At 40.7% G+C, this 27,198-nt stretch overlaps 1 protein-coding gene across 1 annotated transcript in view; it reads left to right on the top strand.

The window, feature by feature from the left end:
* The window catches only part of ADAMTS9 (ADAM metallopeptidase with thrombospondin type 1 motif, 9), a 189,036-nt gene that overhangs the window by 114,187 nt on the left and 47,651 nt on the right, over positions 1–27,198 (top strand). The window contains exons 26-28 of the mRNA XM_012639039.1: positions 604–873; positions 5,834–5,995; positions 8,178–8,354. Coding sequence (XP_012494493.1) covers positions 604–873; positions 5,834–5,995; positions 8,178–8,354 — 609 coding nt within the window. The remainder of the gene's footprint in view (positions 1–603; positions 874–5,833; positions 5,996–8,177; positions 8,355–27,198) is intronic.

Below are 27,198 nucleotides of genomic sequence, written 5' to 3'. Positions count from 1 at the left end.
TGAATGACATGAGGGAATGAGCCACATGGATATATAAGTGGTGTTGCAAAAGGTACAGCAGCTGTGAAGTCCCCAAGATGAGAGTGTTGTTGGCATGTTCAAGAAGCATCCATAAGGCCAGTGGAGCTGGAGTGCAGTGAGTAGAGAAGGATGGGAGATGAGTCTAAGAGCATCCAGTGGCTATATCATAAAGAACCTAGTAGGTCAAGATAAAGATTTTGGAATCTAAATGAATTGGGAAGTCACTGGAGGGGACAACATGATTTGACTTTGGTTTTAAAGGGCCATGTTTTGGGGGAGTGCCAAGATCAGGAGCAGGTGCTCAGCTGAAAGACCGTGGCTGTAGTCCTGGCATAGAAAAGTGATGTCTCGGACTGGGGAGGTGATGATGCAGATTGTGAGAAGTGGCTGGATTGGGGATATATTTCGAATTCTGAGCTGAAATGGACGTGGGGTAGGAAGAAAAGAGAGACAAAGATGATTCCAAGGTGTTTGGCCTGAGCAGCTGGGAAAGTGGTGAGCCATTTACAGAAACGCACATTCAGGGATTTTCAACCCCCTGCCAAGTGACTGACCCTTTCTCTTTCTGAACGTTCAACGTAGTGCTCTGTGACATGTGGGCAAGGTAGGGCAACCCGGCAAGTGGTGTGTGTCAACTACAGTGACCATGTGATCGATCGGAGCGAGTGCGACCCAGATTATATGCCAGAAACCGACCAAGACTGTTCCATGTCACCGTGCCCTCAACGGACCCCAAACAGTGGCTTAGCTCAGCACCCCTTCCAAAACGAGGACTATCGCCCCAGGAGCGCCAACCCTAGCCGCACCCATGTGCTTGGTGGAAACCAGTGGAGAACAGGCCCCTGGGGAGCAGTAAGTATGCGCTGAAGTCTTTCCCTAATCAGCTTGCTTCTCTTTCACTTGAGGTAGGGTTTGAGGGAAAAACAGACTAGAAAAGCCTTTGGAGCATTTTTTTTTTTTTACTCATAAGGGATTGCCATTGTGCGGTTTCATTTGCTCTGGGTGAACTAGGAGGAGATAATTACAGTCCCTGAGATGCCATCTGTATGCACCTGTAGGCTGCCTCCCTCAGGTGGAAGAGAAGATGTCACAGCCAGATAATGTGCTCAAGTGGCCATGATTAATCTTGGAGGCGGCAGGCAGCTCATCCCTGTAGGATAATTAAGAGGACAGAGAAACTTTTCTGAAAGGGAATTCTTAATGAAAGTCGCTTCCCTTCTTACTATTTTCCAGACGAGTGCAGCCTCAAAGTGGCATGGATGCCGTGTAATTTGCAGTAGACTGTTTTCATGGTTTGGGGGGGAAAATACTAATCTAGGTAAGATTTGTACTTAGGAGAGAAGTACCATAACCTAATGATGTCAGCCCTGGCTCTGAGGGAACATGCCTCAATGTGCTCCAAAGCCTTAATACTTTTAAATTTGGGGGCCTCAGCCAGTTCCCCTCTCCTTTTTGAGCCTCAGTTTCCTCATCTGTCAAATGAGGATAACGATAATTCCTGCTTTCTTGGGTGGTTGTAAGAATTAAATGATACAATGCAAATAGAGTGGTTTGCACACTGCCTGCCACAGAGAACTTAATAAATGTTGACAATCGTCTTTCTTATTATCATTCTCATTATCCTTCAAATTAGGAAGGCCTTGAAAAAATATTTAATATCAAAAGAAAAATGTGCTTTGGAATGTTTTAAATTTTCTACTGAATAATTTTCTCCCCCAAAAAATTATATTGTGGAATATTGGACATGTTTCATGGAACTCCAGGAAGGGTAGCAAGGGACCTTGGCTGGTCTTGTAGTTAGGTGTTTACTAACCATTCAGGGGTCTTCTTTTTAATTGTTGACTATTGGTTTTCTTCTAGTACTGCTAATTATGTTTAAGTGTTTTTGCACTAAAAAGAATTAGAAGGTAGCTGTCTGTTTTCCACCGTGGTTATGTTTCAGTAAATTAGATGTACTTTTCCTCGAATACTAATTAGCCACTGCCCATGTGCACCCGTGCGGGTGTTGGCTGCATGCAGGACAGCTGCCAGGCTGCCCAGGACCTTTGCCATCCCATTACCCCTCTCTCTTGCTTCCCACTTTAAGGCTCCCTTTGCCTGGGTCAGAAAGGATTTCGGTTCTGAGAAATTAAAGGGTAAACAGAGGAGGTAATCATTGAGTGTACCATGGTTTTTCCTGGTTGAAAAAATTCAAAACTCACGCGTGTGTATTCTAAAGATAGCATTAGGTTTAAAAAAAAAAAAAAACTGAAATCATATTCTTATTTAGTACCACATTTGGGGATGATGCATTCCTTTAAGACTGAATGATTCTGCCCTCGGGCAGAGTTCTTAATTAGGGAGGATTAGGTAAGCTTTTTGTAACAATGGGTGATACCATTCTTTTCCTCAGCTGTGCCTGTTTTTTGTTTGGGAATGTTTTTCTTTTTTCCTAAATTAAGTGAGGCTGAAGCTGGACAATGTGATTTTCAGCTCTAATTTGGCGTGTCTGACCTGCTCCCAGAGGATGAAGGATGTACGTGCGTCTTTGCGTTGTACAGTACACAAACTGTACGTGGTCTTCCTGCCTTCTGTGGCAGAAAAGGCAGCAAAGTATTATAAACACTAGAGAATAGCAATCAAGTTTATCCATGGTTTCTGGAGTCAGAACTTCACTTTACAGTAGATTGCTGCATAAACTTGAACCCTCTGCGAGGAGGTTTTCGGTGTGTTACCAATTAGGCGTTTTGCAAACAATAGAAAAGAAACTGACTCTTTCAAGTGAAAGAAAAACAAACAAACCAAACTGTTCATTTAGCCCCAGTAGGGGATGGGGACCAGAGCCTCTTCAGGGATCTAGCTTAGGAGTTGGCAAGTTTTTTTCTGCAAAGGGTCAGATAATAAATCTTTTCAGCTGTGTGGACTATACAGACTCTGTCATAACTAATCAGCTCTGTTGTCGTAGCACAAAAGCAGTCGTAGACAGTATGTAAATGAGTGGGCACGGCTGTGTTCCAATAAAACTTTATTTCTAAGAACAGGAGGCAGGCCAGATTGGGCCTTCGAGCTATGGTTTGCCATCCCTTGATCTAGAGAGAGGGGTGACTAAGGGATAATTTCTTTAGGCAGTTTCTGTCTTAATGAATCTCTTTCAGCTCTATACCACCCTTGAGTTATTCGGCTGAGGATTCATTCAAATTCCCAGGAAAGTCTGATTGCTCTCCCCCTGACCAGGAAAGGGCAGAATATCATAATAGGTAGACCAAGATGGCATCCACTATGGGGAGGACGGGTTATTTTAAGGAAAATTGGGCTTCCAGATGGAAGGAAAAGTATGTTAGACAGGTAGGAAAAATGAATATCCCTCACCCTTTCCTTCTCTAAAGGCCATTCTCCCTTGTCTTGTCCCGTGTAGATGACAAATCTCATTTACATTTCACTAATAGGTGCTGGGTTTGTTCAAAGAAATGTTTTACCTGGGAAAATGTCATCATCTAAAGCAGACAGGAATATTGTTGGCAAAAGAAGTCCATAGGGAAGGGCTGCAACATGGGAATGGAACTAAGGATCCGTATTAATCAAATAATGGCAAAAGTAGACCTCCTGGAGAAAGATTATGTACAACACTTCACCTGTCTATGGGGTGTAAAGACTTAAGCCGGCCCAGTATTCAGATAGTTCAAGAACGTGTAGTCAGAGCTGAGCACAGTGGCTCACACCTGTAATCCCAGCTACTCGGGAGGTTGAGGCGGGAGGATCGGGTGGATCACTTGAGCTCACTCAGTGAGCTACGATCATGCCACTGCATTCTAGCCAGGGTGACAGAGCTAGACCCTGCATCTAAAAAAATAAAAGTGTGTGCAGTTCAGCTGCTTGGCTCCGCCTGAGAGCTATCTCCAGTGCTTCACTTGACTCTCAGTAGGAAGATCTGATTGGTCACTGGACAGCCAGTACATTGGCTGGCCTTGGATCACATTTCCATCTTGCTCCAGTCAGCCATATTGGAGAGCGAATAGCATGTGGTTTCTAGAGCTGTTCCTTCCAGTAACTAATTGGACCAGGCAGCAAATCCTGTGACCAGCATTGTAGGTGATAATAGGGACATAACAGCCGTCCCCAACCTTTTTGGCGCCAGGGACCATTTTCCTGGAAGACAACTTTTCCACGGACCAGGGAGGCGGGGGATGGTTTTGGGATGATTCAAGCGCATTACATTTATTGCGCACTTTATTTCTCTAATTATTACATTGTGATATATAATGAAATAATTGTACAACTCACCATAGGTTGGGGACCCTTGAGTTATAACATTGAGCCCTTCCTCAAGGAACTTAACCATTTCATTGGGGCAATAACGTTCACAGGTAACTGTGAATGATACAGATAAAGGAATGATACAAGATTATATTTTCAAAGGAAAAACTCAAGGGCCAAAATATAGATTAGAAATCTATTCACAACATGGAAGTTACTTTCTAACATTTTAAATTGTGGTCCCCAAACAAAGCTAATTAAAATGATAGTTCTCTGTACTAAGCTGGTTTTCTCAGACAGAACTAATAAATCTATTATCCTGCTCTATATTTTAAGAATTATACCCATTATAAAATGAAAATATAGATATTGATTAGGGTACATTTTTAAATCACTTATAATTTGACCAGCATAGGCAGGGACATTGAACAGTGTTGTCCAATGCAATAAGCAACAAAGTATAGTCACTTCTTGATATGGAAGAAGCTGATGAGTAAGGAGCATTATCTGAGCATAGTTTGAAATAATACTGGTTTGAGCTAGGGTTGGATAGAGAGCACAAATCAGCCTTCAGAACCTGGAACTAAAAACATGCTTGCAAATGCAGCTTGAGTCTTGATAATTCATGGGAAATACATTGCCTTGAGGACCAGATGGTTATTTTATAGGCAAACTGATTTTACAACTGAAGAGTCAGAGTGCAGGATACCAGCAAACACATTGGGTTTAAAAAGATAAGGAAGTTATGGAAACAACAACAAAAAAAAACACTCCAGGTGTAGATAAATAACAGAACTATGAGAAGCTCGTGTGGGAAATGAACTGAAATACAAACATAGAACAATGACAGCCGTGAGAGAGAGTGTGTGTGTTAGACTGAAAGTACAACCGAAGAGAAGTTTGTCAAGATGGATTTCAATTAAGTTCATTGGGGAAGTAAAAAGTAAATAAAACAGATCTTGCTACCATTAGCCACCGAAGTTTAGGCTGTTGTAAAGGGAGAGAAGGGACCATTTACCTTCTAGGCAATGATATCTAAATGGCATTCCATGATGTTTTCCTGGAGTAATAGAATGAGTTCATACAGAAGCTTCATTTCAACTACTGGCAATTCATTAAGTGTGTAATAGGACCTCCGTGTTGAAAGGGAAGTCAAATGTTGGTTCTAAATGGACACTTGGAGTTTAGAAAAGAAAAGAATTTCACAATAAACTGTGGTGTCCGTCAACACCTCTGTACCTCTCTGAGATGCAGAGAGGATAAGGGAGGACGATAAATGGGCTGCTTTGGAAGTCACAGGATGTTGTCACTCATTAGACAGTTATTAAACCCCTGTGGAGGGCCTGAAGCGTGCCAGAGGAGAAGCCACATTCTGCCCCTCCAGGTGTGTTTGTAAGGTGTGCACGTTAAACAGCCCCACTACAGGAAGTTCTCAGGAGAACCCGATGGCTTTGGGTCCATTGTGGGTGACTTGAGAACGCTTTCTGTCACATTTGTCTCTGGCCTTTCAACCAGCTGCTGCTTTGTGTCCCTAAGAAGGAGATCAAGGTGGGATTAACTTGTTGACTGATGTGTTTAGTGTTCCAGTACCTGTGCTGGTGGGTCCCAGCGGCGTGTTGTTGTGTGTCAGGATGAAAACGGATACACCGCAAATGACTGCGTGGAGAGGATCAAACCCGATGAGCAAAGAGCCTGCGAATCCGGCCCTTGTCCTCAATGGGCGTATGGCAGCTGGGGAGAGGTGAGAGTGAACCATTCGTCTGACCCGCCTCTGGAAAACACACAGAGGAATTGTGCTGACCAAACTGTAGCGTTGTTCATGTCTTATTTTCCGGAAGAAGAACTAGCTCTAGTAGAAGCTTCTGGATTTGAGATTAACTAGGAGACCTTTAATAATTCTGGACTATTTTTAAAGTACACTTATTACCACTAAGAGACAACCTGAATACATAGCAGAAGAAAACAAGGAAAGAATCCGATAAAATCTGGTTTAAGTTGTTTGTTCATCTCTGATGATTAAAAAATGGGTGCTTTTAAAGTGATTGAAAATATGTATTAAATTGGTCCATGGATGTCATGCCATCTTCTGCATAGATTTTGGGTGTTTGTGATGTATATCCTTGTTCCCATGGCATAATGTCTCCCAATATGCCAAATTCCTGATGAAGCCAGAATGAGTAAGGGTTATTATTATTCCTATGAAAGATGATGTGTTTTCATCGTAGAACTGAATAATTGGCTGTATATTCTCAGATAATGAAATTCTTCAGCTGTTACCTTTTCAGAGTTTCCTGCTGGGACCAATAAAGGGCAGTGGAGTATTTAGAACAGATGAAACTGGGTCCCATTCCCAGCCCAGCCTCTTCCAAGCTTTGTGACCTTGGCAAATAATGTAACTTTGCCAGATGTTTATACCCTTATCTGTAAATGGGGATAATGATAGCCCCGACTTCCCTAGTATTCATGGCTATTATATGAGGTAGTGCCTGTCACACGCCTAGCACAGAGGCTTCATTGATTAACTGCTGTTATAATAATGTATTAATAATGTTAAGAATAATTATCATTAATGGTACTATTATTATTAAATGGAGTTTTGAGCCCCTATTATACCTATTATATATAGGTCTTAGATGCTTACTATTTTATGTTCAATTTACGAAGGATATATTGTAATCCACAGAGAGAGTACATACTTAAAGCTTGTTGAGTTGTTCTCTCTTGATTGTAAGATTTATCTGGTAAAACATGAGAATTAACACCTTGGAAGCCCCAGTGCCAAGAGGGAAAACAAGACAAATGAGATTGATGGGCATGTTAGTCCACACCCGTGGCTAACTGAAATCGTGTGTCCACATCTCGTGGTTTCATACACGTAATCTAGTAGTCCTAGGCAGTCATAGCAGATTTTTGTTGACTTTCATTGACAGTTATGTCATTCTGGAGAGCTTTACTGAAGGGAAGGAAAGGGGTGTGAGGCTTTGTGACTCGTTTGTTGTGGGTTTCCTAAAACTCCTCGAAAAGTTCTGTCCTGTGAGGCCTGTGATTAAGCTTCTGTAATTGAATCCAAGCCAGGAGAGTACACGAATTTGCTGGGATGCTTGCTGTCAGCACGGACCAGATCATTCCAAATTCTGTGGGAGATCTGGCCTTGACACAGCAGGGAGACCAAATGTCAGTGTTCCTGGATGTGAGCACAGCAGCACTGTCCAAGAAATACAACTTGTTCCTGCCTCAGAAGTTTGGATCTAGCCAAGAGTCAGAACTTTATCCAACGTTCCCACCACGCTGTTTAGTCATCCTGGGGGAGGTCATAGTTGTCCTAAGATTCAGAGAGAGAGTAAAATGTTTTAGCGTCATAAAGGTCTATGGAGATTGGAGTCAGAGAATAGCCAAAGATTCGTGACGGCTTATTAGAAGTTGCCAGAAAATAATACTGGCTAAGTCACTATCTCTTTTGTTTGGTATTGAGTAGTTTTTGTTTGTTTATTTTTGGTTTTGCTTTGGATTTTTTTTTTTTTTTTGCTTTGGTTTTGTATACCTCAGATAATCTTATCTTTATCACTTGCTAACTGATTGACCTTGATCAGGTTAATAAACCTCTCTGAACCTCAGTTGCCCCACATATAAGATGAGGCAAATAATTATACTCCTCTTGATGAGATAATGTATATAAAAGCCATTAGTACAAGTGAAGAGAAAGCACTCAATAACCAATACCTACCATTAAGGCAGGAGAGCTTTAGTCTGTTAATACATTTCACTGTTTGAATAATAATTTGACTTGGTTCCATCTATCAGAGACTTACCTTGCCCCATGCCAGAATAGAATTTGGCTAGGAAATGTTTCTTGGGGGAGAAAAGAAAATTTGCCATTCACCATTTAGACAAAATAACTGCAGCCTTTCTTTTCGTTCTTCCAGTGTACTAAGCTGTGTGGTGGAGGCATGCGAACAAGACTGGTGGTCTGTCAGCGGTCCAACGGGGAACGGTTTCCAGATTTGAGCTGTGAAATTCTTGATAAGCCTCCCGATCGCGAGCAGTGTAACACACATGCTTGTCCGCAAGATGCTGCATGGAGTGCCGGCCCTTGGAACTCGGTACGGCCCTAACTATTAATGTTTGTTAACCAGACTCTCTAATTGCAAGGTATTCAGGGGCACTCCTCGGTGACAGATAAATGTCATACTCACAAGGGCATCCCGGAAACTATGCTATAACTAGTCTAATATTTTCTCCATATTGACGCACAATAGGATTAACTTTTTATGATATTGCCAAAGTGACTTTACGGAATACGTGTACCTCATACAGGACCTGGTGCCACGAAGCAGCTGCCGTTTCCTAGAAGAACTGTGCATGTACATATATAGTGATTTCAGCAGACAATTCAATAGCAGACATTCTTTCCTTTTCTGAGCTATGGTAGTTTTGACTTTGGGGAAAGATACCTGCTTATTGAGGCCAAAGCAATTTTTTCTTCGGTGACTATAATTTGCCTCGGTGTAACTCGGGTACCAGTCTCAACATAATCACCACAAGACTGTGCCCACAAAATAGACTAAAATTCTTTTGAAAATGCAAAAGACCAACAGTGGAATCAGTGACCCGGTGCCTTTTATGGTGTCTGAAATGTTCTCTCTCTTCCAGCAGGACAGGAAGCCCATTTGAGACCTTTTCTTTTTTCTTTTTTTTTTTTTTTTCCTGCTTTGGTCCTAGTCTTTCTTTCCTATCTGCTAAGCTGGCAGCTGACATGGTGAGACAGGTTTGCCACTGTAAATACTAAGCAGACTTCTGGGGCAGCTCTTGGCAAACAGAAGGATCGGCTGTGTCAAAATAAGACTTTGGCTAAATTGTGCCATAAGCGCTGTAGCCATTAGGGCTGTTTCATGTAAATAGCATAAACGGTCCTGTAAATACATTAATTGCACTGAAGCTGAATTTAGTACTATAGTAAGTCATATCCAGAGCCTTTTTTATTTCATATGGTTCTGAGGAAAAGTCTTAACCATTTCTGAAACCAGCTAAAGAGCAGATTAAGTGAAGTGACATGGTTAATACTTGTTGACGCTTCTAAGAGTCAAGGGTTTCAATGTCTGAGGTTATATCTGCAGGTATAACACTAGCTATATAACCACTGTGCTTTGTATTAAGTAGAAATCCAGAAGAATTTAGAGCATTATCTCATCTGGTATTATTTATCTGGGTTCTAAGGATTTTATTCAAGAGCTTAAAAAATGCTACTGTGAATCAGATGTACGTTTTGCCTACAATACTGGCACCCTTCCAAAATGAACATTTTTGAAGAGGATCAGAAATAACCTTAGAATCTCATAAACATCCTCTGAAATTCCCAGCTTCCCTAATCACCTATTACACGTTATTTTTCATAAAATTTCCCCTCTTGAGCTCATTATGTTTTCACCCTGTTCACTCAACCAATAGCAACACTGGCAAGAGTTATGTTTCAAAAGTCTACTGGCTCTCTAAAAAGTAGTATTTCATTAATTTTGAACAACAACAACAAAAATCGCTTAACCCTTAGAAAGGGTTACACAAGATTCTTCATTGCATACTCCTGTGGTTTGATAAAAAAAAGAAATCTGTATTTCCCTTCTCCAAACTCTAATTCCATTGATCATCCCATATTTTTCTCTTAGGAAGAATTATTTGGGAAAAAAGGGAGACAACATAATCTTAGAGAATTATACATTAATTTCCGCAGCATTCTCTTCCTTGAACATTTTCTGAATACAGCTCAATTTTTTTATGCAGTTTCCCCCACAGATATTTTAAGAGCATAAATATTTAAATTTTAAAACATGAACTGCTAATTATTTTAACTGAAGACATGAATTTTATTTAATGCTGTTGTTCTTCTTGGGCCTGCACATAGTTTTCTTGAAACAGAGGAAGAGAGAGAAAGAGAGAAATTCTAATACTCTAATATGCACAGGAGCAAGTACGTGGATTTTTAAAATAGTTTTGCTGCATATGTTATTTTAATGCTTTCTTTATAAAGTGATCATTATTCAAATATATATTTAAAACCTCTACAGTCTAAAAGCAAGACCACTTCTGCAAGGCTTTTACTTGTGATTTTGAAAAAAATTAAATCAAAAGCATTTTCTTTAAATAGATACATTTATAATATATGACTTTTCCTAACTATGTGTGCGAGAGGACAGTCTTTCAGATTCTTACTGTAGGATTTTGAGTTTAATTTTCTGTTTATTTCTGTGGATGCTTTGGTATATCTTAGTAATTCTAAATTTCAGCATACCTCAGTGAATTGTGTTAATAGCCATAAAAGCCACTTCCATGGTGCTTCACCATTGTAACTGACGGTGAAATTAACAACAATGAAAAGTATATTTGAGGTGCTAACATGTTGCTTTCAACAGAAAGCAAATTAGATTTATTAGAGACCAAGAGTAGCAATTAGTCCTTCGGCCTGGTTGCTTTCTCTCCCCAAGTACTCCCACGCAGTAGATAATGTCAAGGAGCAACTGCTGCTGCATGAGTTAGCCCTCTCCAAGGTCAAAATGGAGATAGCCTACTTCAACACTTGTTACTAGAGAGCAGCATTTAGAAGAGAAACCCCACATCACTGTTAATTTGGCTTCCACAGTCCCCAAAATGAAGCTTCTCTGAATTTAGAATTCAAGTACCCATTTTAGACCGACATTTGGTTCCAGCTCAAGTCATTGCAGATGTAAGAATCATGATTTTGAAAAACATCCTCTAAAAATTCAGCCTTTTTTATCTTTTTAAAAAATGTGTCCTTGGACTCTTTTTTGGTAATTTTTTTAAAAAATAAGTGTCTTAAACTAACATGCCTTTCCATCCCCTCCTGCAGCCAGTCCCAGGAAAATCCTCAGTAGTCAATGCACACATCCCATGGCTAGAGGGATAAATTGGAAGGAGAGCTCCTATTCTGTCAAACCACAGCAGAAAGTAGGTTAAAAATCCAGAGCATTCTAGAGTAAGCCAATTCATCTAGATAATTAAAGTTGAAAAGTCTGCTAGGTGATATTGTGTATCCGAGATGGTTCTTTAGTGTTCCTTTGTGCACTGCTATGTGTCTGCTTGCTGATCGACATGGAGACTGTGGTTTTCCTTAGGAGAAATTGCTTGTTTGGGTTTTTATGACAAACCTGAAAGTGTTCTCTGAGCCTTGCCTTTAGGTGCATTGGAATAATGCTTGTCAACCCAAATAATGAGAATTTATGAGCTCACGGAGGAACTGTGCTTTTGTTTCTGCCTGGCCAACTTATGAATTTGTATCTACCTCATTTTCGTATTAAAGTTTGCAGCTTCTATAGGTAGGAAGAGAAAATGTTTGACATCAGTGTTTTATAACTTCACTGCATCTATCCTGTAGAAAAAATAAAGATTGTAAATATCACTACCATGTTTTCTAAACACGGTTTTAAGCAGCCAAGCCTAGTATTTTCTGAATATTTTGAGCAGTACAGATTTCTATGTGTTTATATAATAAAGCATATTTATTTTTTTCATGTTATTTAATTTTATATGCAATGTTTAAAAATCAGTGTTTATCAGCAGACTGTAAAGACAAGTAGGCTGTGTGAATTAGAAATGAATGTATATGTTTCTTTTGGTTTAAGAAGATGCATTTTAATTTTGTAAATTTTCTCCAACCTGTACAATGCCTCCCTCAAATCTGAGTAGCCAAGTGTCAAGCTTTATGTAATTGGATAGTTCAAAGTATGTATTTTAAAGGGATACTTTACAAAATATTTCTGAATTGGAAATGATGCTTAGTTATATAAACAAAAATGTATGAGGCTTAACATTTTGTTGGATATTTTTTCTTTTCTAATTCTGCTGTCCTGAGTCATTGAGTCTCAACTATGAAATATGAATGTTCCATTTATTGAATTTGTAGATAATGATAAAACATAGCCAGAAGACAAAACGAGTGATTAGAAGACATGGTTCTGAACACAGAAGAGAAGCTAGTTACAGGAAAAAGCAAATCCAATGTGCATAAATTTGATTACACCTTATTTCTTGTGTTCAGATCACTGTAAAAGTCTTACAACATTTGTCAATTTTGTTATTTGTGCACCTGCGTTACATTTCAGAAAACATTGCATATTGAAGAAAAATGAAAAGCACTATAGCAATAAACTTGGACATTTCAAGAGAGCCTACCCTTTTCAAAAAAATCTAAATCATAAAAGTGACCCCGGAGGCCTAATGATACCTCGTTTCCCTGCTGAGCCTCCATTTTGCACTATAGTTTATTACGGTACTTGTAAGTGAAAGGACCAAAATAAGGGGGTTCCTATATGAGTCAGACTTTTTTTTAATAAGGTAAAGTATAAGATGACTTCTTCGAAGGCAATGATGACAATAATAGCTAACTTCTACTGAGTATTTACTGCATACCAGGCCAAGTTAAGCAAACACGCATCACATTAATGCTCTTGCTCTACCCCGTGAGAGAGGTGCTTTTCAAACCCATTGGACAAAGTGATAATCTACTTCAGTGATATGACCTCAGGGTCAGTGTGCTGACTATATCAATCTTATTTTCGTAGCAAGAAACAGCCTATGTTCAGAATCAATTGTAGGCTCCTTTTTGCATTCACAAAAGGATATGCCTAAAACTCAAACTTTATCTAACCTCAATATTACTTAGCTAATTTTGACATCATCCATTTGACTCCAACAACAGAAAATTCAAACTCATTACTGTCATTGGGTAAATTCCCATAACCAGCAATTATGAGAAACGTCAAGGGAATGGCAAAACATCCCCCTCTTTCATTTTAAAGGTACAATTTTAGCCACGTTAGGAAGATGATATCAAGATTTTGACTATAAGGAATATCACATTAAATGCATATGTGTTTTTAATACATATTGTATTTTTACTAAAATGAAGACACATTTTAAACATATTGCCAGCACTTGTGAAAAAGAAATAAGAGCCACGTTATTTGGCTATATCAGTATGGAATATAAAAAATAAGACAGTTTTGGGGGAGCAAAATCTTACGACATGTGGAATTACAAAGTTTACTTGAGTTCGGTGTAGAATTCATCTCCAGTGTGTTCAGAATAATCAGAACACTTGCCTGCATCTATTTCATTGGAGATAATGCTTTGCAAGCTTTTAATATTTTTTTTTCAGTATTTACAGTGATCGTATGCCTATGAAAGACTCAATTCTTTCTTTCTGATAGCTGTTTCATGGTAGCTTGACAGATTTCTATTTGTATGGGCTTAAAAATTCCAAACATGGGGAGGAGTAGGGTAGGAGGTTATTGGTTCTGAGGAGGAGTGTAGGTCCTCTCCCTGTCTTGTGTCATGGAGTTGCCCTTCTGGAATTGAAAGGAATAGAAACTTTGGAATGTGGAGTGGGAGGTAGAACTTGAGTCCAAGTGGAATTGGCTGGGAGGGAATCCTGGCGATTAGTGACAACAGTTGAAGACGATTTATTTTATTGGGGAGGGGGGTGGAGTAGTAAAAAACTATGAGTTTTTCCTTTAAAAAAGTTATTCATTTTTCAACAAATACTCTTTAAGTGCCTACTGTGGGCCAGGCACTGTACTAAGTGCTAAGGTTATAATAATAAATAAGACAGACCTATTCATTCTAATGGAGCAAGAGAAATTTTAGTATTAAATGAAGAAAACTAAATACATATAATTAAAGACCTGATAATTTGTTTTTTCCTGGCAGCCCCACCACCACCACAAAAATAAAAAGTGCTATTAGGGTATAAATCTTCATGGTTGCTGATGATGTTTGTTCAATACATATAAATTAGCAATCCTATCTTGTAAATGTGCAATCGCCCAGTCATTTTCAGTGATAAATGCTGCCTAGCTGATGGCATGGAACTTTTAAAAACCTATCAGGGAATATGCTTCTATTCACTGCGACATTAGAACTCAAAGGTGGGTTCAGTGGTCTGAGAGGCAGGATCAGTGGAGGACCTGATTTTCTGCCTTCTCCCTGCTGGGGTCCCCAGCCTCCATGGTCTGAGGGTCCATTTCTCCTTTCTTATTGAATGATACCAATTAAAAGATCTGGAATGTGTGGATTGCCACACCATCTTCTTTGCTTCTTGTTGTTATTTCCCCTAAAGTGGGATCATTGGCGTGAATGGGTTTAATGTGCTCAACGTCCCTTTCTAGAAATTTATAAAATAGAAAATTTATAAAAAGAGAAGTATGTCTGTGGGGTAGTATGGGGAAGATAACTCATATTGGCTGAACCCAGAAACCTATCATTCTTAGCAAGAGCTGCATCCCTTTCTCTTACAAGACAGAGGTTATGCCTTGACCAACAGAGTCCAATAACTTACTGCAATGATGGAAATGTTTTCTCTCTTTGCTTTCCAATATGGAAACCTCTACCCACGTGTGGCCAATATTGAGCACTTGAAATGTGGATAAATGACAAGGAAATTGTGTTTTTTTGTTTAATTTTATTTACTCTAAATTTAAATAGCCACCTGTAACCAGTGGCTACCATATTAGGGCAACCTCAGGCACCAGAACATCTTTAGCAATTGATAATAAACTAGCCAAGGAATCAATAAACTTGTAAATTGGGTAGAAAAACCCCACGTCAGCATGTAGGGAGTCCCTGTGTAGGATGCCCTTGCATCCGATGATTAGCATTCTCTTAGTCTTCTTGTGTTTTGTGCCTTTGCTTTGGAAAACTTTGGTGGGTGTTCCCTGACAGCTGGGCATTAGAAAAAACAGAAGACAGTGAAAAGACAGCCTATACGAACCAGCTGTCTTGAGAGTAGTAACTCCAGGGCTTTCATTGTAAAAGCAGCTGTTAAAACAAACTCTCCTCTTGTGCATCTCAGAGTTCAAGTTCATCGTGGCAGTAAGTTCAGTTAAGGAGAAAGCATGTTTATGTGTTCAGTGGGTTGAAAGGGCAAGGCTTGATTGATGCTCTTTAAGAGAAGGCAAAAGTAGAAAGCACCAGGTAGCAACCTTATAGAAGCTTGACTTCCAAGAGATCATTCCTTCTTTGAAGGAAAAGTTTCGGGAAGGCAGCTTTTCATAGTCACTGAACTTGGTAGGTGAAGGTTGAGCAGATTAGCTTTGCAGGGCTCTGTTTCAAAGACACAGAAGAAACAGAATTGAGGCAATGTCTACTCCAGCACTATAATTGTTGTCACTTCACAAAACTTAGCCTCTGCAGTGTTAACAAAACCCATATGGGTTCATTCACATTTATACCCTATATTAAACCCCCCCCAACAATGAAATGCATGTAACAACATTGACTGCACATTGACTGATGATGTCATCAGTTCTCTTTTCCAGTGTCCAGATGAAGTGTTTTTTCTTTCCCCCTTGAGGGCAACATTCTGAATTAAACTATAACCCAGCAGGTAGTGTGTTTTTTAGAAGCATTTATTAGTCTATTATGCTCAGTATCAGGTTGTCTAAGCACTAAAGTGAGAAATAATTCAAATAATTCTCCCTAAGCTATATTCTTCTGAAATAGAAAGTGAATGATTTAATATTGTAGCTTCAGTTATCCACAAAAGAGCTGATTTTCCTCTACTTAATTTTGCACAATGTGTTTCCTCCCATAATTATAGGGAGGACTTTGATTTTTTAATATAACGATCACTTACATTTTGCAGCATTTACTTTGTGCTAGGAATTATGCTACACAGTTTATCCACATTGTCTAAATTAATCCTCTCTACTCGATGAAGTCAGCAGCGTCAGAAAAGTTAACTACTTGATTCTAGGTCACGCTGCTGGCAAGTGGCTGAAGCAGGATTCAAACCCAGAATTTTCTTCTGACTTTCAAACACTGGTTTTAGCCAAGATATAATCCCCTCATATCACTGTGTAGTTGGTGAAATTGTGACATGTGACCTCTGTGGAAAGAGGATGTCTACAATTTTAAGATTTTTTTTGTTATCCCAGAGTAATAACTGCTTGAAACACTCTGGAATTAATTGAGGCATTTACAGATTTTGCTCAGAGGATGAGCAAAGCAAATTGGGGATGAAGAAAATTGTTTCTTTTAAAATTAAACCAGGTAAAGAGCAAGATTTAGAATTTTTAGAAGATTTTGAGAAAACAGCATCCGGTATTTATTAAGCACACATTGGGTGATATTTATGACATTTTTAATATACAAAGAGAAACAGAAAAAGTTGAGGTAATAAAAGTGTTTATTCAATAAATATATAGATAATTAGGATCATAGATCAAATTTTGTTAGAGATGAGATTTTGTAAATGTTTGCAGCAATGAGGTTATAGAAAGATGCCATGCATGGTGAATTATGAAAAACGATGAAATTAAAATTTATTTAAAAATGCTGTCATACTAGTAATTCTGTGGTTGAAGTAAAATGCATTAAATGCATTGAAAGGTCTTCCAAACTAGTTCCTGAGCTAAAACCAAGCTACAGGAGTTGCTCTCTCCTTTCGACAATGCTAAGTCTTATTTGTCTCCATTGGTAGGACAGTCAGCCGCTTTGAGACCTGGCCTTGCATTCTCTTCCTTCCTTCACCCCTCATTCTCCCAACTACCACTGTATTCCTTAGTGCATGTGGCAGGTGAATGATAAAACATAGTTATGGTTTGGGAAACTGGTAAGATAAAGAGAAGGGAAATTTAACAGGAAAAACACAGAATGGGTCCATTTGCTTCCTTAATCTTATCTAGGATAGAAGAAGAAATGTAGACACAGCCATCACATTTCAAGTGCAAATTGTTTCCCAAATCATTTATTTAATTGCCCCAAACCTTAATTTTCTTCCGGCTAATGAGGTCCACAGTTCAAGCTTGATGCCTTACTCAAAGTAGGCATACTATAAACAGTGTTGAAATCACTGAATGAATGAATGAGCTCAGTTACTCGGGAGCTAAATTCCCTATCACACTGGTCTAGAAATATGGAAATACAGAGCTAACTGGTAGGAGGGCATCATTAAAGACATAGGATTGTTCAGTGGTGGTGTAGTAATAGCGATACTCTGGCTTGGAGAGGTGTATGGTATTTATGTAGGAGGGTGTCCTTGATTCGAGGAAACTAGAGTTTTGGAGATGATGGGACATTATGTCTACAAATTGCTCTCAACTTGTTCAAGCAAAGACAAAATGGTACTGGTACATACAGAGATGGGAGGAGCAAATGTGAAATATTGGTGATTGGGGACTTTGGCTGAGGGCATAAGGGACTTTGTGATGTTCTCACAATTTTTCTCTAAGTTGGAAATTTTTTGAAATAAGTTATTTTTTAAAAACTTCAAGAAACAAATATGTTCAGAGTGTATTTTTCTTCACAAGGAAGTAAAGAGTAGATCTGGATTTATTTCACTAATTTAAACATTCTGGCACATTTTAGGAAGCTGTTTTTCATCTCAGATTTTCACTATAACATGATAATAAAAGAGGGGGTGGTGCACTGAGAGTTCAGTGGAAACAGAATCTTTCCTACTTTTTCCTTGGCTTTTTTCCATGATTTTGTCTTTCCTGGTTTCCTTCTCTCTTCCTCCCTCCACCCCCTCCCACCCATGCAGCTGAAACAAAAGGCCTCTGGGAATGGTGCTTTTTTTTGCTTCCCTTTTCTCAGGGAAACACAAAACTTTGTTGTAAGTCTTGCCACTAAATTCCAATAAATATCTGACCTTACGCAGACTCCCCCTGTTTCTGTCCACTGGTACCCAAAGTCCAGATTCCTTTGAAAACTAAAGAGTTTCTTCCCAAAAATGTGCGCTGTTTGTTTTCCTTGAGTTTAATAAAAAGCCCTCGCCCAGCCAACTCACCTATTCCTGCGTTGCTCTTTGTCCTTTCTGGGTGAGATCATTATTTCCTTCTCATTGGTTGTCTTTGAATCAGATGTGACGTGTCCGGGAACCCCTTCGGGTGGAGGGTCACGGACGTGATGTCAGGGAGGAAGTACTGTCCAGAGGAGCGTGTTTGTTCATTGTTCATTGTTGTGTGTGGGAATTGATTTCATGTTGTATACGTCACGTTTTCCACAGACCAGGGCTTCACAACCTGTCTGGCCTCAGCCCCTGACGCTGTCACAGCGATGTTCGGCAGGCCCTTTACAACCCCCATCCACAGGGAGGGTCTGTGTGCCCCGCCACCGCCAAGTCAATTAAAATCAATTCGGGTTTGAAAACTTGCTGAAGGCCTTTCTGAGAACCTTAGGATAATTCAGTGGTTCTCAATCAGGGGGTGATTTTTCCCCCTGTGGACATTTGGCAATGTCTGGAGACGGTCGTGGTTGTTACAAATGGGGATGGAGGGGCTACTGGCATCTAGTGTGGGGAGGCCCGGGATGCTGCTGAGCATCCTAAATGCACAGCACGGCCCCCAACAAGAAAGAAGTGTCTCCCCCCAAATCTGGAAATAGTGTCAGCATGGGTACCTCTGGTGAGGAGAGGGAGCAGTCATATTCGGAAGTGAAAGCTGAAAGTCACAGCTGCAAGCCCTGTGGAATGGCACCAGTTAGAAAAAGCTCTTGTCCCGGAGAGTTGAATTTCCCATACAACGTATGTGAAATCCCAGGAAACCATCAAGGGCAGCCCAATCCAAACAAGGTTTTCAAGGATAGGCTGAAAATACGAGGTCTCAAACTTGTCCCAGCACACTGTGAATTTGCAAACCAATTAGTAGCATCACTCACTTGAGGGAGGGGATGGAGGTGGAAACAGGGGACAGATACTGTACATGTGTACAGATGGGCCCAAAATGATCGATAGAAATTCCACATGGCAACTTCAGCAAGAGTGATGGACTTTGGAAAAAATGGCGTAAATGGGGGTGGGCATTTCTAAGGAAACAAGGGTTATTCCTCAACATGTTCATAACATTAGGATTATTCCAGTAGCACTGATAGTTCATACATGTGGGTTCCTTTTTATGTTTCAAACAGGGCTTCCCTCATTGATGACAGAATCATCTCATAAGTAGTAGTCCAGCAATGTCTAGGAATTGTGCAGACTTGAGTGTCCAGGTGGAGTGGGTTTCTCTTTTGAGAACTCTTCTAAAAGTAGGATTAATTCTAGAGAGCCTTTTATCTGGGAATTTGTGATTAGGGATAAGACAGAGGTACCTGGATGGTGAATAGGTATAAAGCAGGGTTTCCCAACCTTGGCTCTATAGACATTTGGGACCAGATAATTCTTGGTTATCTGGGGGACTGTTTTGGGTATTGTAGGGTATTTATCAGCATCTTTGGCCTCTTCCCACTTGATGTCAATAGCACACCTTCTCAGTTGTAACAACCAAATATATCTTCTGACACTGGCAGATGTCCCCTGGGGGCAACAGCAATCCCTGGTAGTTCTATGGATTTTTCACGGCAGAATTTCACTTTACATATTCTTAGGGGAATTAGTGGATATAATCTGCAGCATTTCCCAAACATGTTTGATATGAAATCCCTGCTTTTTAAGTCAGAGAAATCTTTGAGATTATGAAATTGTTCTCTTCCTCCTCTCAAGGAAGACAAATTGTTATGTTGTAGAGATCATGTTTTCACAATCAGCTATTTTCCCACCAGCTAAATTGTTTTGTTTTTTTAACCTATAAGAAGAAACTATACATAGGTGATGAGCTTTTACCTATGTGTGTATTCTAACTTGGTTTTTCTGTACATAAACTTCTGGGAAAGAAAGTGTCTGTAGTCCTACCTCTCCATACCTCTTCTTTTCCACATTGCAAATCTTTCCTGCTTCTGAAGATGGTAAATGCTATATATTTACCAAGCCCAACCTCCATGCCACACAGACATACACACATATATACACTCAGAATGGCAGGTGCAACCCTGAGATCAGAGGGCCAGAGAACATTTTAGATGATGTATCTCTCAGTCCTAGAAGGAAAATCAATCTCAATTCCTTTCTTTTAAAAAGATCACTAGCAACGGCCATAAACACTAAGAGTGACTCCAAAGCTTTCCACTGGAGAAGAAATCTATCGGTAGAGGAAAGGCAAACAAGGTCAACCCAAGACACTGTCATCAACCTCAAAAGTTTTATGGTGGGACCTAAGCTCTAATGAAACATTGGATTTTCCCCACAATGCTCAAACTTTATTTGATGGAAGACCACAGAAATGTTTATTTAAAAACAGACCTATGTACTGGTGCCCAACATAGAAGAGATCTTAGTTCTTCATAAGGCAGGGAGCGTCACCTTCCAGAATTAATTAGAATATTAAATTGCCAATGGACTATGTCAAAAGCCTTTTAAAATTAGACACCAAATTTTGAATTTTGCCTAAATATAATCGTACCAGTGATTCTAGGCTATAAATTGAGCACGTGCAGATCTTCCCTTAAAAAAAATGAGAACACGCAGCCACCACTGAAAGCTCGCTTCTGTGATTGCAGGAGTTTCTCCATTTCACAGTCAGCAGTTGATGACCAATTGATTGTCTTACATTTCCTGATGTGGCGCATAAAGGTGCTCATCTGCAATCAGCCCGATGGCTTTGACTGGAAGTGGAAAATAATAACAAAGGCCCCGTTTATTGAACATATGCTGTGAGCCACAGCCTGGGCCAGATGCTTTGAATGCATTGTTGCTAATCCTCATGGAATCCTTGCAAAGCGCGTTTTAAGATGTCCATTGTGCAGCTAGGAAAACTGAGACGCAGGGAAGTTAAACAAGTTTCCCAGCATCATACAATCGGGAATTCTTGGATCCAGACCTGATGGAATACAAAGCCCCATGTTTTCTTGCTGCCTTTTTTGGGAGTGCTTTCAAAACTTCTAGAAACACTCATTTTGATTTGGGACACGTAAAAGAAACAAGCCCTTGCCCAAGTGGAAACTGGTTTAGCCTCCTCTGCTTTGTAAAAGTCCCCAAAGCTGAGTCCTTGGGATCTGAATGTTTCCCAAGGGTGTTCAGCCAGATTCCTGGTTTTGTTTATTATACTTATCACAAGTCAGAGGTAGCTGAATATTTGCATTTTTGAATAGGACACTTTTACACTTACTTGTATTTCAAAGAAACTCAAAAATTAGACTTGGTCACCTAGCAATCTCAGACCAGAGCTCTGAGACAGGTCAGCAGCTTCCCCCGGGACATTTACAGTGCCCTAGCATGATGAGGATTAGAATATCTATAAGGAAAGGTCTTGCTGAGCTACGAACACTAGGTCTTCCCGGACATAGCCTGATCCTGATATCTGGGTAACAAGTACTCCACGTAAGAGAGAGTCTTGGTGGTGGCTGGCTATATAGAGAGTGTGCAGGAGCATGGCCATAATTTCATTCTATTGAGTTCACTCTAGTTACAAAATCTTGGGTTTGATGTTGATTTTATAATCCTGGATATCCTATACTTTGAGAGCCTTTTTCTAAATGAAAGAAAACTTAAAAAAAAAAAAAAAAAGATCAGGTCAGGATAAACTGAGACACATCGTTTTGAAACAAGTGTGAGAGTTCAGTTTTTTGCTTTTAGATGTTCCCAGGCAGAATGAAGATTAAAAAATACTCGGCCTTGATAGGATCCAGTCTTGTCCATTGTTGCATTTCTTTGTATTCTATTTTCAGTCTGTATGTCTACATTTTTCCATGACAAAAGTACACTCTAAGGTGGCATCTTTGGGGAGGAGAAACAATAGTATATGACGCTCAGGGTATATGGCGGTATCCATGGCTCAGAGCTGAACTTTGAATGTTAGTCTTACGTTTGCAGGACAGTGAAACATTCTGAGCTCTAAGCTTCTGCCTGCTGTCTGCTTGTCTTAGAATATATTCTCTGATAAAGTTCCCCTTAGATGTCCCCTGTGCAGTATTTAGTCATGTAGCTATGAATTAAATATTAAACCACAAGAGTACTTGGCCAGTTTTGGACTGAATGGACACAAGAGATAAGAGAGAGCAATAGTTGTTTATTTGGTTCTGACAATAAACTGAGCATTGTGCAGAATGTTTACCTAATCCTTAAATATTCTTGTGAGATAAGCGGCTCTGGGTTCTTTCGGATATTATTTATTCACTCTTTCATGCATTCATTTGTACATTCCATAAACGTTTGAGTGTTTTCCATAAACCAGGCACTGTTCTAGGCACTATGGATATAGGAGTGAACAAAACACAAAAACCCTTGAACTCATCAAGTTTATATTCTATTGGAGAGTGGGGAGAAATTATAAAAAAAATAAAATAAAATAAAATACATATTATGAAAGAAGACAATAAGTGCCATAGATAAAAATAAAGTAGGGAAGAGGGATAGGGAATAGCATGGAAGAGGGGGTGGGAATTATAATTTTAAGGAGGTTTGGGGAAATCTTCATTAAATAGGTGACATTTGAGCAATGCTATGGGAAAATACAAAAGCAAGCCACGTATGTATCCTGGAGAAGAGTATTGCAGGTTAAGACTCGAACGCAGGAGTGTGCCAGCCATGTCTTAGCAATGGCAAAGCGGCCAGTGTGGCTGTAATAGTAGAACAGGTAATTACAAGTGAAGCTGATACAGCTTGTGGGGCAAAGGAGAGGGTTAGACCATTGGAAGGATCTTTGCTTTCGCTTTGAGTGAGATAGGAAGCCACTGATAGTGAAGGTGGTGGTGGGGTGGGGGGCTTGAATAGGAACAAGAATTTGTTTTAAAAGGATGACTCTGGCTTCTGAATTCAGGGGAGGCTATAGGAGGAGCATCTGTAGGGAGCAGGGAGACCATGAGGAGGCCATTGCAGTAACTCAGATGAGAGACAGCAGTGGCTCAGATGAGTGGTCACAGGGGAGGTGGTGGGAAGGGGTAGGATTCTGATGGATCTTTAAGGTAGTGTTGCTGGACGCAGTGGCTCACACCCGTAATCCTAGCACTCTGGGAGGCCAAGGTGGTAGGATCATTTGAGGTCAGGAGTTTAAGACCAGCCTGAGCAAGAGCGAGACCCCATCTCTACTAAAAATAGGAAAAATTAGCCAGGGATGGTGGTGTGCACCTGTAGTCCAGCTGCTCAGGAGGCTGAGGCAGGAGGATCACTTGAGCCTGGAAGTTGAGGCTGCAGTGAGCTATGATGACACCACTGCACTCTAGCCTGGGTGACAGAGTGAAACCCTATGTCCAGAAAAACAAAAAACAAAAAACAGAAAAAGGTAGTGCCGAAGGATAGCTGAGAGTTCAGATGTGGGGTACAAGAGAAAGAATGGAGTCCAAATGACTCCAAGTTTTTTGGACTGGCCAAGTGAAAGAATGGTTTCCATCAGTTGAAATTGGGAGGTCTATAGGAAGAACAGATTTGTGGAGGAAGATCAGGACTTCTGCTTTGAACATGTTAAGTTTGAGATGCGTGTTCACCATCATTTCTATCTCTGTTGGACAGAGTTGGAAATAGATGCTTGCAGTGGTGAAGCACCCTGCAGAAGATGGCAAAGGAAGAGATAGTACTGGTCAAACCAGGTCTGACTGGTCCCCAAATCGTGTCCATAACCGCCACACTGTTTTGCCTTAATCCTTCGATTTCCATTTGAATACATCTCAGAGTAGTGTAAAAATCGTTTAAATTTGCAGAAAACCATCAAACACAATTTTATCCACTTTAAATGCCAAGTGTTCCGTGTTGTAAGCCATTTACATTTTAGCTGATTTTTATTTCTTCTCATCTTGTCCTTTCATACTGGTACTTTTGAGCCATTTCTTTACCGAAAGGTGGGCAGGAACAGGTGACGAGACAAGCCACAAAGGACTTGAATAATGTATATTGAGAGTGACTGTCTGTGTCTGAACTCCCAATAGAACACTACAAATTTGGAGGATGAGCGTCTAATTCAATAATGGTTAAAATGACCTTTTTCCCTCCTACTGACATACATATCTCTGGATATAGGCTCAGATATATGTATACACATCTCAGTTCTGGGGTTGATATTAATATCTACCCAAAAGCAAATTAATTATATAAACCACTTCCCCAAAAAGATTGTAAATTTTGCAGTGTAGTACATTTGGCATGCTAGCCTGTACAGATGCTCCCTTTACACCGAGCTCATGGAGGAAGGGCCAGCCGGGCAGAGAGAACAAGACTGGATAAGGCAATTAAATGCACTCTGTCCCGGTGTCTTGTAAATGGCTGATTGACACATAGATAGTTTCTTTGGGAAGAGGACAAGGTTCAAGCGGTGGACACTGGTTAGGTAGATGAGAGTCCAGAGACAGACTTCATGGATTGCTTTTCTACCGAAGGAGTCCCAAAGGTGCCTTAAGCTTCCCAGGCCTGTCCCTAACTAACAGCCTATGGCTGTCACGTAAGTCATGTCAAGGGGGTCTGCCCCAGCAGTGTCATCTATCTGCTGGCAGACTGACATTTCCAGGTAGCCATGAACCCTCCAGCTAGGGCCTTCCATCACAGTCCATCTTCAGAGTACCAGGAAACTTTGGTCACTGTTCCCACCACCCATAACTTTCCCATCAATTACTTACTCAGACACTTCTTCACTCACCTTTGGAACGGCTGAGAACAGGGATCCTGGAACAAACATCTCCCCCACTCCCCTCCCTGTCTTCCAGACTGCTTTCATAAATCATCCCGTGGCAGGCTCGGGGTGGGCTCTTTCACCATCTTCACCTCTTTCCTGAAAAGTGCCAACATCATTATTCTGCTGAAGTCAGGTTACAAATAATCACCGGGTATAACCTTGAAAGGAAAAGAAGTCCTACAAAAACAGGCAATGCACTTGGGAAGGGGGGATCCAAGGGCACGTGAGGGGTGACAGGGCCTGGTGATACGCCTCAGATTCCCGGGCACCCCTGGATATGGCCACAGTAGAATTCAGCCGGTGCTGCATTTGCATGTTCTCTTGGTTTTTGTTTCTTTCTTGATGGGGAGGCAAAGTGTAATATTTACACTCTTGGAGAACAAGAATAATCTCAATTTGGGTTGCTTAACTAATTTCATATGCTGCTATATTAAATGTTAAAATTTATTTTTCCCCTTTACTATGAAGCTGTTACACTGTGAGATGGGGGTGCAGCTGGAGAGCCCTCTGCCCCGTGATTCTTGGGGTAATGGGGGTGGAGGGCATGAGCCCCTCTCCCTGTCTCCCTGTATTTGCTGGCTCTGCCGTCTCCCTTGCTGGGCATCTGCAGGGCCACCTACTTGGCTCTCGTATTGACAGCAGCCTTCAAGTGTGCTCCAGGAGTTGACATGCAACTCTTAGTTCCTTTCCTTAGACCTTTGTAGCATTACAAAGGCTGGGGGTGTTGGGGGTGCAGTGGGGATGGGAGGGTGGCCTAATGTCCCATCCAGCTGTGGCTGCAATGACCATGACTCTCGCATCCGCTTTCTTCTTTGGTGTTCCCTGCCAATCTCAAACGCGGTCAGCTCCTTTTCATGGTAATAAGTGCCAGGGTGGTCCTAGACGCAAACAGCCATCAGGCAGGCCTGTCAACGCTGGCTTTACGGCCTGAAGTCACAGCCCTTGTTTCCTGGTAAAGCTTTCTTTCCCTTCCTCCTCAATATTGTGGTTCCTGTTGCCCCTGTTCTGAGCCATTCTTGTCTTGTGAGAAGCCCCATAAAACCCCCCTAAATGGGTCCATGTTGCCAACAAGGAGATACGCTTTTTTGACAAAGGACCGTGACAACTCCCACAGCCAGGCAGGGTGCAGCAGGGAAGCGAGTGACTGTGTACTCCCTAATGGGGAGTACACAGTCGTCACTGACAATTCTGTGTCTCAGGCCATTAAAGAAATGACATCACAAAAGTAAATGAGAAATGTCAGTAGTTCTTGAGACAGTAAGTACGCACAGGGAACGACGGAGTAGAAAAGACACGTGGCATTCAGATGTGGCGTCTTTCCTTTCCTTACTTTGGTCAGAAGACACTATATGAATAAGTAATAGTCTCTAAGAGAGAAAGTGGCAGTGCAGAAGGAATCTTCAGCATTGATGTCTGCTCTGTGCATTTCTCTGTGACCTTTGGAAAAGAAAACACTTCACTCATTCACAGGTGTGAGATTTTGCCAGACAAAGTCTCACCTTTACCCATCAATGCCTGTGTTAGAATGTTAATCTTAGAGTCTATCAGTTAACACATACTTTTGAAAATACTCACCTTTTTAACTTCATGTTAGAAGATATGCTAAAAGACCCTACTGAGTAGAAACAATCATAGTAGTGATGGTGAAAACGTATTATTTTTATGCTATCGGGTGAAAATACAGAGAGCTTTATATGCATCGTGTCATTTAATCGTAACACCAACTATATTGGGTATAGATACTGCTGTTGTCCTATATTACAGACAACCAATCTGAGCTGAGAGAGGTTAAGTCACTTGCCTCCCAGTGGTACCCAGTGGTACATGGCAGATAGGATGCCAGCCCAGGTCTGTCTGACTCCCAAACTCGTGCTACATTTTAGAGCAAAGTAAAGAGAAGCACCTCCTGCAGCCAGCTGTTGTTTCCTGTGTTGGCACCCAGGCACAAGCCCCTCTTGGAATTTGATCTTAACTGGTGCCTCGGAACAAGAGGTTGTTACGCTCATTCTTGTTTATGTTGGTGTTGGCAGTCCCTCAAAGCCACAGGTGCAGAATCTACACCTGCCTTGCCCATCTGTACTCGCCCGTCACGCTAGCTCTATGTGAGCATGCCCAGTTTGGAATGGAAAGAATCAAGGTGTCTGGTTAGCTGTGGTTCCTGAGTAATATGCAGAACACCAGAACCTGACCACAAACCGCCAGTGTGATTGGCACCAAATAGTGTTCTCTGCTAGGGACAAAAACCTCCTAAGCGTGCATCTACTCCTTCCTTGCTATGGGACTTTGAGCGTGCCATGTCTCCATTTCTCTAGTCTTGAATTTGAGAAATAAACAGGTGGACTGAATAATCTTTGAGATGCTCAACAGCTCAGACAGTCCAGAGATTTTTTTTTTCCTTGGTGACTGGCAGGCCAGAATTTACAACCTGCACCTTTTCGTTCTTGACCATGTAAAGAGCTCTTCTTCA

The sequence above is a fragment of the Propithecus coquereli genome, unplaced genomic scaffold (genome assembly GCF_000956105.1).
Source record: "Propithecus coquereli isolate 6110/MARCELLA unplaced genomic scaffold, Pcoq_1.0 Scaffold1, whole genome shotgun sequence".
NCBI lineage: Eukaryota > Metazoa > Chordata > Mammalia > Primates > Indriidae > Propithecus > Propithecus coquereli.
Note: the sequence above shows the minus strand (reverse complement) of the source record. Positions and strands in the feature narration are given on the sequence as shown.